At 39.0% G+C, this 13,131-nt stretch overlaps 1 protein-coding gene across 1 annotated transcript in view; it reads right to left on the bottom strand.

Moving 5' to 3' along the window:
* The window catches only part of ADAMTSL1 (ADAMTS like 1), a 419,209-nt gene that overhangs the window by 199,830 nt on the left and 206,248 nt on the right, over nt 1–13,131 (bottom strand). The window contains exon 13 of the mRNA XM_050761325.1: nt 11,709–11,793. Within this exon, the coding sequence (XP_050617282.1) occupies nt 11,709–11,793 (85 nt within the window). The remainder of the gene's footprint in view (nt 1–11,708; nt 11,794–13,131) is intronic.

Here is a 13,131-nt window from a genome sequence, read left to right on the forward strand (position 1 = left end):
CCCTTGCTGTTCTCATGATAGTGAGCTCTCAAGAGATCTGGTTGTTTAAAAGTGTGTATCACCTCTACCTTTGTCCTCTTCCTCCTTCTCTGGCCATGTAAGATGTGCCTGCTTCCCCTTCATTTTCCATCATGATTGTAAATTTCCTGCAGCCTCCCCAGCTATGCTTCCTGTACTACCTGTGGGACTGTGAATCAATTAAACCTCTTTTTAAAGAAATATTACCCAGTCACTGGTAGTCCTTTATAGCAATGTGAGAATGGACTAATACAGAAAATAGGTATAAAGAAGTGGGGCATTGCTATAAAGATACCTGAAAATGTGGAAATGACTTTGGAACTGGGTAACTGGCAGAGGTTGGAAGAGTCTGAGAAGGCAGGAAGATCAGGGAAACTTTGGAATTTCCTAGAGACTTGATCAAAATGCTAGTGATATGGACAATGAAGTCCAGGCTGAGGTGGTCTCAGGCACCTCAGGCACTGTGGAACCTTGAACCTTGAACTTGATAGTGATAATTTAGGGTATCTGGTGGAAGAAATTTCTAAGCAGCAAAGTGTTTCAGATGTGACCTGGATGCTTCTAACAGCATATAATCACATGCATGAGCAAAGAGATAACCTGAAACTGGAACTTATATTTAAAAGGGAAGCAGACCATAAAAGTTTAGAAAATTTGCAGCCTATGTGGTAGAAAAGAAAAACCCATTTTCTGGAGAGGAATTCAAGCCAGCTGCAGAAATTGGCATAAGTAAAAAGGAGCCAAATCTTAATAGCCAACACAATGGGGAAAATGCCTTGAAGGCATTTCAGAGACCTTCACAGCAGCCCTTCCCAAATGTTAATAACCAAGACAATGGGGAGAATGCCTCAAAGGCATTTCAGAGCTGTGCCAGTCCCTCCTATCACAGGCCTGGAGGCCTAAGAGGGAAGAATGGTTTTATGGGCCAGGCCCAGGGCTCCACTGCCCTGCACAACCTTGGGACACTGCTCCCTGTGTCCCAGCTGCTCCAGCTTCAGCCATGGCTTAAAGAGCGCCAGATATGTCTCAGGCATCTGCTCCAGAAGGTGCAAGACATGAGCCTTGGAGGCTTCCACATAGTGTTAAGGCTGTGGGTACACAGAGGGCAGGAGTTTAAGCTTGGAAGCCTCTGCCTAGATTTCAGAGGGATGTATGGAAATGCTTGGGAGTCAAGGCAGAAGTCTGTTGCAGGAACAGAGACGTCATGGAGAACCTCTACTAGAACAGCATGCAGGGCAAATGTGGGATTGGAGGCCCCACACAGAGTCTCAACTGGGTACTGCCTAGTGGAGCTGAGAGAAGAGGGCCATCATCCTCCAGACCCCAGAATGGTAGATCCACTGACAGCTTGCACCATGAACCTAGAAAAGCTGCAGGCACTCAACTTCACAGGGGTGGAGATGCCCAAGGCCTTTGGAGCCCACCCGCTGCATCAGTGTGGCCTGGATATGAGACATGGAGCCAAAGGAGATCATTTTGGAGCTTTAAGATTTAATGACTGCCCTGCTAGGTTTCTGACTTGCATGGGGTCTGTAGCCCCTTTGTTTTGGCTAATTTCTCCCTTTTGGAATGGGTATATTTACCCAATGCCTGTACCTCCATTGTATCTTGGAAGTAACTAACTTGTTTTTTATTTTACAGGCTCGTAGGAAGAAGGGACTTGCCTTGTCTCAGATGAGACTTTGGACTATGAACTTTTTGAGTTAATGCTGAAGTGAGTTAAGAATTGGGAGACTGTTGAGAATGGATGGTTGTATTTTGCAATATGAGAAGGGCATGAGATTTGGGAGGGGCCAGGGGCAGGGTAATATGGTTTAGATTTATGTCCTTGCCCAAATCTCCTGTGAAATTATAATCCCCAGTGTTGGAGGAGGGGCCTGGGGGAGGTGATTGCATCATGGGGAGAGATTTCCCCCTTGCTGTTCTCATGATGGTGAGTGAGTTCTCACGAGATCTGGTTGTTTAAAATTGTGTAGCACTTCCTCCTTTGCCCTCTTCCTCCTTGTCCAGCCATGTAAGATGTGCCTGCTTCCCCTTCTCCTTCTGCCATGATTATAAGTTTCCTGAGACCTCCCTAGCTATGCTTCCTGCACAGCCTGTGGAACTGTGAGTCAATGAAATGTCTTTTACTTATAAATTGGCAAGTCTCAGATAGTTCTTTATAGCAATGTGAGAACAGACTAATGCACTGACCCTCAGGCCTAATAGGTCCCCTATTAACCTCTTTGAGCATCTTTCCATTTTCTTAGAACAGCTACCAGTCTTTGATAATCACAATGCAAATCTTTATGTAATAATTGTCCCCCTCACTTGACCAAATCTCTATGAAGGTAGAACTTCACATAATAGGAGCTCAATAAATAATTTTTCAAAGAAATAAATGGATTGATAAACAGAAGGATAAGAGTTACTGTTATGATTGACTTGGTACTATGCTTATTCTTAGGGCCAAAGACTGAAACCAAGCTAGATAAAGAGGCAACAGCCAAAAGACTCTAAGAAACTAAGTCATACTTTTCTGTTCTAGGCATTTGGCATGAGGAAATACAAACCTCTTCCTACTGAAGGAGTTTCATATGGCTATAGAAACCATAAGAAACTCCTACAGCAGGAAAAGCTTGGAGTTACTATACCCAAACTGAGCAGCTATTGTGGGCTTATTCATTTATATTTCTAGCCATACTTGGGCAGTATATGCCTGCTGAATTTCATCTTGATGGGTTGTTAGGTAGTCATGTAGCTTGAGGTAAGTTGAAATTCTGTGTCTATCACACTTCAGTGAAATATCAATAAAATGTCATTTTGAAGAATAAAATATTAAGGGGCAGCTTTGAGACAGACGCTGACTTCAATAATTTTTACAGGACTCCGGTCAAACACTGCCTTATCATACCATCAGCTACTCAACAGTGAAGCGCTGGAGCACTTTGGAACTGTTTCTAGGTTAGAGAAACCCAAGGTAGAGCTTTGTCTTTTTTATCTACTTTTTAAAACCCAACATCCATACAATTTTGGGAAAAAAGGAAGAAAGACTACTCACTACACGTAGCAGATACAAATAAAGCCAAATTATTCTTTTCAGAAATGAAAAGTGAGGATATGACACTTGTTTCAGATCATCTTTCTTTCTCTTTGCTTTTCTGACCTAAATGAACAGAACGTGATTTGAAAATTTGCTTTGCTTTTCCTTGAAAATAGTCTGCTTAAAAGGCCACATCCCAGGGACTCAGATGCCATCACAGCTTACAATGCTATCACTGCATTTTTAGTTCTCAGCTTAATATTGGAATGTAGTTTAAATGCCTATCATTTTCCCTGGCTTTGATAAAGATTTAAAATATTGGAAACCAATACTTTTCATGTACCGTTTCTTCTTTACATGGAACGAAATTAGTTTATCTTATAATTTTGTGAAGGTTTCCTTCCCTTAATTCAACACGTTTGGCTAAGCTTTCCAATGAAAAGTTCAGTTCATTAGAAATGACCTTAACGGACTTAACATATATTGGTGGTGACAGGGTGCATACTTTATTTTGGCACACAAGGATCCCATTAATTTGTCTTTGTCACTCTCTAGGGCTCTGCTAAGCAACAATTCAGATTTAGCTTTCTGAAAGTAGCTACAGAATGAGCAACTGTGGTGACAGAGGGAGGGGCTGATAAATTTAGAACTTCTTGGTTTGCAATCAAGGCTTTTCTAATAACTACATAAAAAGGGCTCTATCTGCTCTTGAGTTTATTATTGATTCTGCTGTCTCTGCGTATGGAGATCAAGTATATTTAACTGAGAGTAGAGAGAGGTTGCTTTTTCACCCAGGCAGCTTCTGAACTTTTCTTACTCATTTTTGTAATTCCTCATAAATCTCTTTTTATTTAAATAAAGATTTGTCTCTTAAACTCTGGGCTAACTCAAAAGTATGGTGCTTATAAGTGAGTCTTCAAAGACCCTCAGGAATGTAGACAAAGAAAGGCAGTAAGGTGGTGTGAGCTGGGAACCCATTAGCTGAGTTTTGAGTTAAATATTGTTGTTCTCTCTCAAATGCCATTAGATACAAGATGTATGAGGCAGATACAACAGCTGCCTCAATTTCTCTATTTGTAATAAATCGTTATTAGACATCTTAACTCCCTTAAATATTCTCTAGGAAAATGAATGATGCTAGAAAAGGCCTAATCATAACAACACTTTATATACGTAGCACTTCCTGCATACCAGGTACTTTACACAGATTAACTTAAACCTCAGAAGAACCCTATGAGGTAGAGATTATTATCATCCTCACTTCACAGGTGATAAATGGAGGCATATGGGGTTAAATGACTCCCAACGTCAAGATTCACACACAAGCTCTGTGTCTCTGGGGCCCACACTTTTTGTCACTGTGCAGAGCTGTCTTGCATGGAGGCATGATCAAAAATCAACTTGTTTTTTACTCTGATTCCAGCAGGATTGTATCTGTGCTAGGGCATACAAATACTGAGACTCACCCCTCACCAGTTCACACAGTTGGCAGCTTAATATATCTGAAAAAAATCAACTTTAGGAAATTATCTGTGACTTCTATAGCCTGTTTTTTAACATATAGGTAGGAATATCTGAGGTACGCATAATGATACAAAATATCTGATCACTTGCTATGTAAAAACATCATATATCTTTCCCCAAGTACTAGTTTTGGAATCAAAGCCAGATTCAAATCAGTTTGATCATAATCTGTCAAACATCGGTTCACATCAACATCCCCCTCAAACCCTTTCAATGTATATATTATATTATTTTATCATTTATTTCTGATGTTTATGCATTACCATGTAGTAGCTTAACTATTTGATATTTTACCTTAGAGGCAGATGAAATTCTAATATATGCTGGTAGAGAATTTGGAAATTCCACAAATAAGTCTCCTGAACTCCTTTTTAAATCAGTAACCCTCTCATGCTATGATACCCAAACATCAAATTGCATTTCTTTTTTTTTTTTTTTTTTTTTTTTTTTTTTTGAGACGGAGTCTCGCTCTGTCGCCCAGGCTGGAGTGCAGTGGCCAGATCTCAGCTCACTGCAAGCTCCGCCTCCCGGGTTCCCGCCATTTCTCCTGCCTCAGCCTCCCGAGTAGACCACAGGCGCCGCCACCTCATAATTTTTTGTGTTTTTAGTAGAGACGGGGTTTCGCCGTGTTAGCCAGGATGGTCTTGATCTGACCTTGTGATACGCCCGTCTCGGCCTCCCAAAGTGCTGGGATTACAGGCTTGAGCCACCGCGCCCGGCCTCAAATTGCATTTCTTATAGACAGCTAGCTCATTTCTTCAGTCTGTGGATAGACAACCAGTACTCAACACTTTGGTCACAATCCTATTGCTCTTGTGATAAGAATGCACTAAAGGTTTCTTGAGGGCAAAGACTATGGTTATTTTTGCAATACCTGCACCTGGTACATAGAATGGCATAGGGCAAGCAATTTATAGGTGAGTTTAGCTTCCATCATTAGGAGGTGTGAACAATGTAGCAAGTCTAGTGGCTCTCTAGAGTCATCTAGAATACGGAATTAGCCCAAGAAATTATATTAAGCACTTTGCTGCTGCAGATAATAGGGAGGGGGCCAGAAAGAAAGGTGTTGGAAATGAGAGAGGTCAAGACTATTGTAGGGGAAGGGTTGATGCTGTCTGGCCAGGGTGAGGCTTTAGCTCTACCATATGCCAGTTTTCAAAATTAAGTGCTTTTTTATCTTATAATTCTAATGCTCAACTCTTTGCTGCTTGAACATTCTTTTTGTTGATTGAATAATCTGTGAAGTGTTTAAATTTCTTGATCTTAGATTTCTTAAGAATCATGAATCATCTCACCTGTTTCTATACATAAACAAGATATTCCTCATTACTTTTCTGTAGCCTGAGATTCATAGAGAATATAATTCAGGTATCTCATATTTAGAATATAAATAGTAACACTATATGGACCCATCAATGATGTTTGGTTCACTACATTTTGAGAAGGGATATAAAAACACATGTCACACAATTAACATTTCTAGCCACTTAAAAAAATATTAATTCACCTTCTTAACCACTGAGTTAAGTCATCTACATTCTTAGACTACTTATTGGGTATAAATATGGACTAATGAAAACATATGCTTAAATATATCTTTAAATACTATTTTCAACAAGGTAAACAAGGCATTTAATGATTACAGAATCACCATGGTGACTCTTATTGGCTTTTCTATATGCATCTAATTCCTTGTGGGTTCTGTTCACATAGATGCATGACAGGAATTTCCCTTTGCTTCTTATTCAATAAACCCCACTGCTAAGCTGATGCCATCTGGCATCCAGATACTACTGCTGCCTTCTGCTTACTTACTTTTCTTCCTCTTCTTCTTCTTTTTTGTAATGGCTCACAACAGGGTTATTTATGGCAATGCATTTAAGCCCTGACTATTATGTTGAAGCACAAATATAGTCTCCTAACCATGCAAAGCCGTTGACTGAAAATCTAGTAAGATAACTCAAGATCTTTTAAAATGCAAGATCAAGGCACAAGAACTACCCAATCTTACCTTTGAAAAAATGGCATCATTAACGCTCTCCACCTGGTGAATGCCAGCTATTTAACAAGAGAATGCCTGGATAAAATGGTTATGTTGGCCACACCGTGTCCAAAGCAACTGGCATATCCCATTGTTCTTCTGAGCCATTGAAGAACTACTGGCAACTGAAATATATCTGGAAGAACTTGCCTTCCCTAAGTGCCAACTGGTCCTCACTTTCTCTACCTGGGATGCCTTGTTTCAGAGATCAGGAAGAGCATCTAAAGCATCCAGACTATACCGTTTTTTTTTTTTTTTTTTTTTTTTCACATGAGTCCCTTAGCAAATTACACCTTCTAGGGCATTAGGTGGCCTGTTAGCAGCCTGAAGGAGTTAAGGAAATGAACAATTTCCTTCTGGTTCCAAGTCAGACAGGCTTTTTAAGGTAAGCTGAATGACTTCCTATCCAACAACATTTCTTTAAATGTCCTAGGGATCATCATTGTATCATTTTTCCTCAAGAAATGAAGCTGTCGGAAGGGTCACACTAGGTACTTGCCTGGGTGATGCGTGTCAGGCGATAGTGATGTTTATGCATACATCTCAACCAAGACTAAAACTACAGTATAAAAATAAGAGGTGGAAAACCTGTCAGTAATTTTTTTAACTTTCACTTGATTAACAAATGTAATTGTACTACCACTTTGCAGTTCCAATTCCCCACCTAATAAAGGTACACTTTTGACTTTCCAAAAAGTCCTAGAAAGCTATTCCTACATATTGTTCCACGAAAGCAACCAGATGGGCTCAATCTGGCATTTAAATGATATATCCTAAATCTAACAGCACTCTCAACAGCTGGAGGGAAATTTGAAATGACATAGTTTGAACCTTAACAGAAGATAATTTTATCAGTCTTTTCCCCATCCCCCCTTTTCTACTACTAGCATGGCACTGCTATTACCCTCTCCCAGACTCTCCCAGAGTCTTAGGAATTGTAGAAGTCTACCTCAACGGTCAGAGGCATTTGAACCAGGGCGACTCCATCTCAAATAGGCACTGGGTAAAATGAGGCTGAGACCGGCTGGGCTGTATTCCCAGGAGATTAGGCATTCTTAGTCACGGTCTCTCTCTCTCTCTCTCTCTCTTTCTCTCTCTCTCTCTCTCTCTCTCTCTCACACACACACACACACACACATATATATACACATGTATATGTGTATATATACACATGTATATGTATACATATACACACACACATAAATATAAATATATATATATATTTTTTTATTTTTATTTTTATTTTTTTGAGATGCTCTGTTGCTCAGGCTGGAGTTTGGTGGCATGATCTCAGCTCACTGCAGCCTCCACCTCCCAGGCTCAAGCAACCCTTCAGCCTCACACTCCTGAGTAGCTGCGAATATAGGCACACACCACCATGCCTGGCGAAGTGTTTTGATTTTTAGTAGAGACGAGGTCTTGCTATGTTGCCCAGGCTGGTCTTAAATTCCTCATGTTGTACATACCTAGAAAATATATTCAGCTGGGCGTGGTGGCTCATGCCTGTAATTCCAGCACTTTGGGAGGCCGAGGAGGGTGGATCACCTGAGGTCAGGAGTTCAAAACCAGTCTGGCCAACACGGTGAAACACTGTCTCTACTGAAAATGCAAAAATTAGCTGGGCACGGTGGCGGGCACTTGTAATCCCAGCTACGCAGGAGGCTGAGGCATGAGAATAGCTTGAACCCAGGAGGTGGAGATTGCAGTGAGCCGAGATCACGCCATTGCATTTCAGCCTGGGCGGCAACAGTGAGACTACATTTCAAAAAAAAAAAAAGAAAAGAAAATATATTCACACAATATTCCTACCTTTCCACCACATGAATCAAATGTGTCGTAACAAACCAATCTGTTGTTGAGGGAAAAAAAATAAACATATAGAAGTATTTCTGAGTTGAAGATTCAGCTTTCTATGATGAATCTATCTATATATCACCACCATGTGAGCCAATCCCCATATTTATTTCAGTGGTTCTATGAAACTGATATCTGGATTTGTATCTTGTGCACGGTGTTTAGTGCAGCCACAATGTTGGTTGTTGGTACATTCTTCTGGTCTATAAAATGTTATTTCTTGGCAATTCAGTTTTTAGTCTTTTATCATTGTTTTCTTCTAAACATCTTAAAGCAGTTACTTCCCAACATATGTTTGGCCTGAGTGCTAACCAATCTTTTCCTAACATTTTGGGGTTACTAAAAGTATCTAACATTGAACAAGGGTATCTTGATATGCTGAAGACATTAATCTGGTGATTTTTCTGTATTATGTAATGAGATAGCTTGGTGATAATATTTTCACTTTCCATATGGGGAAATAAATGATAATTACTGCTTTACTACAGGACTCTCCAATGTTAGCTGGAGCCAAAGCAAGAGATAATAGTTGTGGACCACTCTTCTTGCCTCGCTGTAGCAGTTCAGAAGTGACAGTCACAGCTTCTAAACATTACCATTTAATTTAAGCAGTATGAGTCTCTTTGGTGGGGGAAAGGAATGACTTGCTGACAGTTGATCATTTTTTTTCATCATGCTTCAGAGAGTAATTATAGGTCGTTACATACATTTAGAAACCAGTCTATGTGGTTTAAGAAAAGATGGAATTAAGGCCATGCAACATTATGTTTTTTAAATTCAAAATCAATATAGATTTAAAAACATGTGACACTTAGGATCTTTCTTAGGGTGCAGTGCACTAAACACATAAAAGTGTATTAAAATGTGGAAACCATATACCTTTCATTACATTATTCTACAGCTGTCATTTATTTTATTTTGGTATAAAAGTAATTATTATTCTGAGCACAATAGTATACATTTCCTTTACCCTGCACCAGCACTCCAATTACAATCTACTCCAATTCAGATTAATCATGCCAAAATGGCAATTTCATTACACTAAGAGTAGATCTTAATAGTTTAATATATGGCTATACTTTCAATGGCTAAAGCTATGTTTAACTACTTTAGAGACTTTATTAAGATTAAAGTTAAACGTAATGCATCTTAATCAGACCTTTAGTAGAAAACATTCATTACAAAACATGGTTGACGATGGCCTATGTAATGCTTCTGTGGATGCATTAAACTCCACTGTTAGCTTTCATCTGAAAGGCATCTAATAATGGGAAGATGTTTACTGATGTAAGATGTTTCTATTTATTTTCAATTTTGTATTATTATTTACCATCAGCCAGAATGCAAGATTATACATAGGATTACACTTTAGTCCAAGTGACAAAATACAGTGTACAAGAGGAAAAGAGTTTATTTAGGTAAAATAATACATACCTGGTTTCAAACAGATTTAACCCAATAGCATATAAAAGGAGTCACCAGTTCTAATTATATAGCATCTTTCTGTGTCTTATATAGGACCTTACTGGATTAAGAAGTTATTAATGCCCCCCTAAAAAGAACTGCTTATTTACTCCTCAGCAACAAGAAGGCCTGTCAAATCAGGTACTGGTGGAGGAGAAGTAAAAAATTGTAAGCCTTCATATATTCATTTCAAGGTTACATCGTGATCTTTAATCACTTCCTTTCCTCCAAAGTTCTGCAATGGTTAGTTGTTTTTTCTCAAAGAAGTCAAAAAGTTTGCTGTAGTAACTTTACATTACAGAAATAATTTATGTTTGCTTAATTATCCTTTTAAGTAAAAATACGTGTTTCCTGGGCCAGGCGCGGTGGCTCACGCCTGCAATCCCAGTACTTTGGGAGGCTGAGGCAGGCGGACTGCTTGAGGTCAGGAGTTTGAGACCAGCCTGGGAAACATGGAGAAACCCACTGTCTACAAAAAAAATTAAACTTAGCCCGGTGTGGTGGCCTGCGCCTGTAGTCCCAGCTACTCAGTAGGCTGAGGTGGGAGAATTCATTGAGAATGGCAGGTTGAAGCTGCAGTGAGTTATGACTATGCCACTGCACCCCTGCCTAGGTGACAGAGTGAGGCCCTATCTCAAAAATAAAAAAATAGGGAAAAAAAGTGTTTCCTAATGTGTGCATCTTTTTTATGTGTGAAATCAAATGACAGAATACCATTTCTTTAGAAATCACCTTTGGTTATTGTACAAATCTATATTTTGGATTTCTTGTGCACTCAGGTACACAACTGTGTTCTGGCAAACCACATCAGATTTAGATTCAAATAGAATGAATCTGAGAAAATTCTAAATTGCATTTGAATAGGTTGCAACGTTAATTTATATCTCCAGTAAAATTTGGAAATCATTTTGTATCCTACATGCTGTACTATTAACTCTTGGAGGGTAGGTGACATATCTTAAGTGCCAGTGAATAGCACAGAGCTTAGAACTTACATTAAATCAATTAATCTAGAAAATTTTTCAACCTGAGAAATTTCTTGGGTCATTGATGACATTGTTCAATCAATTGTATCTCCTCATTTGTAAAGTGATGTAGCAGCTATGCCTATCAGTGTTTTCTAATGAAATCAATACATAAACTTATCAGCCAATCAATCAACCACTTAATCTACTTTTGTCTCTCTTTGTTTCCTCTTCCAAAGCATCTGGCAAATCTGTGCCTCACGGTTTTACAGATTCCATGGCCTTGATAAAATTGAGCACACATGGGACATAATCAAGTAGGGCAAAGAACTAGGTCCACCCCTAATATCAATCCCAGAAAGAAAGAGAAAAGAAAAGTTAATGAACTTCCTTTGCCTCTCAGGTATACTTTACTTGCTCTTTAATTTTTGTAAGCAACTGTATTGCAAAACTGGGAGAGTGTGAAAAGCAGCTCAGACTTTCCCATCAAATCTATGTTATATCATCAGCTGCAGCCTGGGCCTTCTCACCTTTGGCCCCTTGCCAAGAGAGGAGGTCCGATTTTGGAGAAGAGGGTAAGCACTACACCTTCATTTACTTACTCTAGGCAAAACAGAAGTATTTACAATGTAATCATCAGTTTTGATAAACACTTTTTGAAACTAATCAATCTTTAATTGAGAGCCAAAAAGCCTCCTTTCACCTTTGGTGAGATGATTACACTTAGTTCAGAACCCATGAAAGCTACAACCAGTGATACACTGCTTTCTTTAAACAAATCAGTTTCAAATGTAGAACAATTTGTGCTTTTAAAACTTACGAGGGCTCCTCTGACACAGCAGCTCCTTCTTCTAGTTCTTGAGCTTGTTTGAACCATGGCAACTTGGCCTCGACTGGAAGTTTCTCTGAGAATTCAGTGAGTGCACATACAAGAGAAGAGGTTAGAACCCATCTGGGATTTTAGGAAAATTCCTTATTCTCGTCACCAAGAAGTTACTACGTTGACAAACACGAATAATAAGTTTTTAGGTAAATTGCTGCCTCTGATGATGGTTATATCTAGAAAAATAAAATCGAATTTTAAAATGTTTAATAATACTAGTTTGTGTACAAGTTTCCTCTTTATAATGATTAATAGCAAAGGAAAATCCTTTTATTATGAAAGTTGTAAGTGTAGGAGCACTAGCTCAATATGCATATAAAGAATCATCGAAGTGTCTTTTCACCATTTCCTCTTGAAAAGGTAGAGCAGCATGTACCTTGGAAAACAAAGTACAATCAATTATATTGTGATACTTTCATAAATTCTAACTTTTTTTTTTTTGCCTTTTAGCTAAGTGTGATCTATGTCACATTGCCAAAAACAAATTCTGTCACTCTGAAATTCACAAACCATTGGTTTAGATATCTGACTCATTCGATACTACCCCAAGGCTCACTGACAACTGGAATATGTGCAAATGAGGGCTCATAACACATAATTTGACTTATTTCGCCTATTTATCTATCTCTGGCCAAACAATTCAAAACAAACTTCTAGTTACTTCCTGGGAAAAAATTGGGGAGGAGAAAAATGAAGAGGGAGGTTATAACTGCTCCTACAGAAGTAACTGCCAAGATTCCCATTCTAGCATATTTATTAGGGTCATTTATGGGGATATTTGCCTTTATAGTATGAGCCAATGACGCTCTATCACCATTTTATAACATATAATTGCAAGGATGAAAGAAATATGTCTATACATATATGCACCATAGAATTATCTGGTATTTTAATGATGTTTAGAGAGCCAGGCTCACTCCTTAGTTGTGAAAATCCAGATTGATTCTTGATAGTTAACTGCAAACTGCTTTTCTTTCTGTGAAGTGGCTTGGTGAAGATAAAGCTAATAAATAATTGACTATTTTAAGTTACGGGCATCACTTCTTGTTCTCTATGCACAGCAATTGTTTATAGTCAAAAAGCAAAGCAAGTGAGAAATGTAAAACTGCCAAAGCCAAAAGGATTTGCTCACATTTTAAACATAGCAACACAGTACCTATACATACATCATGTTACAACTGCCACAACTAACCCAGTAAATGACTCAGTCGGCCAGGCACGGTGGCTCATGCCTGTAATCCTAGCACTCTGGGAGGCCGAGACGGGTGGATTGCCTGAGCTCAGGAGTTCAAGACCAACCTGGGCAACATGGTGAGAAACCCCGTCTCTACTAAAAAAAATACGAAATATTAGCCGGGCA

Source organism: Macaca thibetana, chromosome 15 (genome assembly GCF_024542745.1).
Source record: "Macaca thibetana thibetana isolate TM-01 chromosome 15, ASM2454274v1, whole genome shotgun sequence".
NCBI lineage: Eukaryota > Metazoa > Chordata > Mammalia > Primates > Cercopithecidae > Macaca > Macaca thibetana.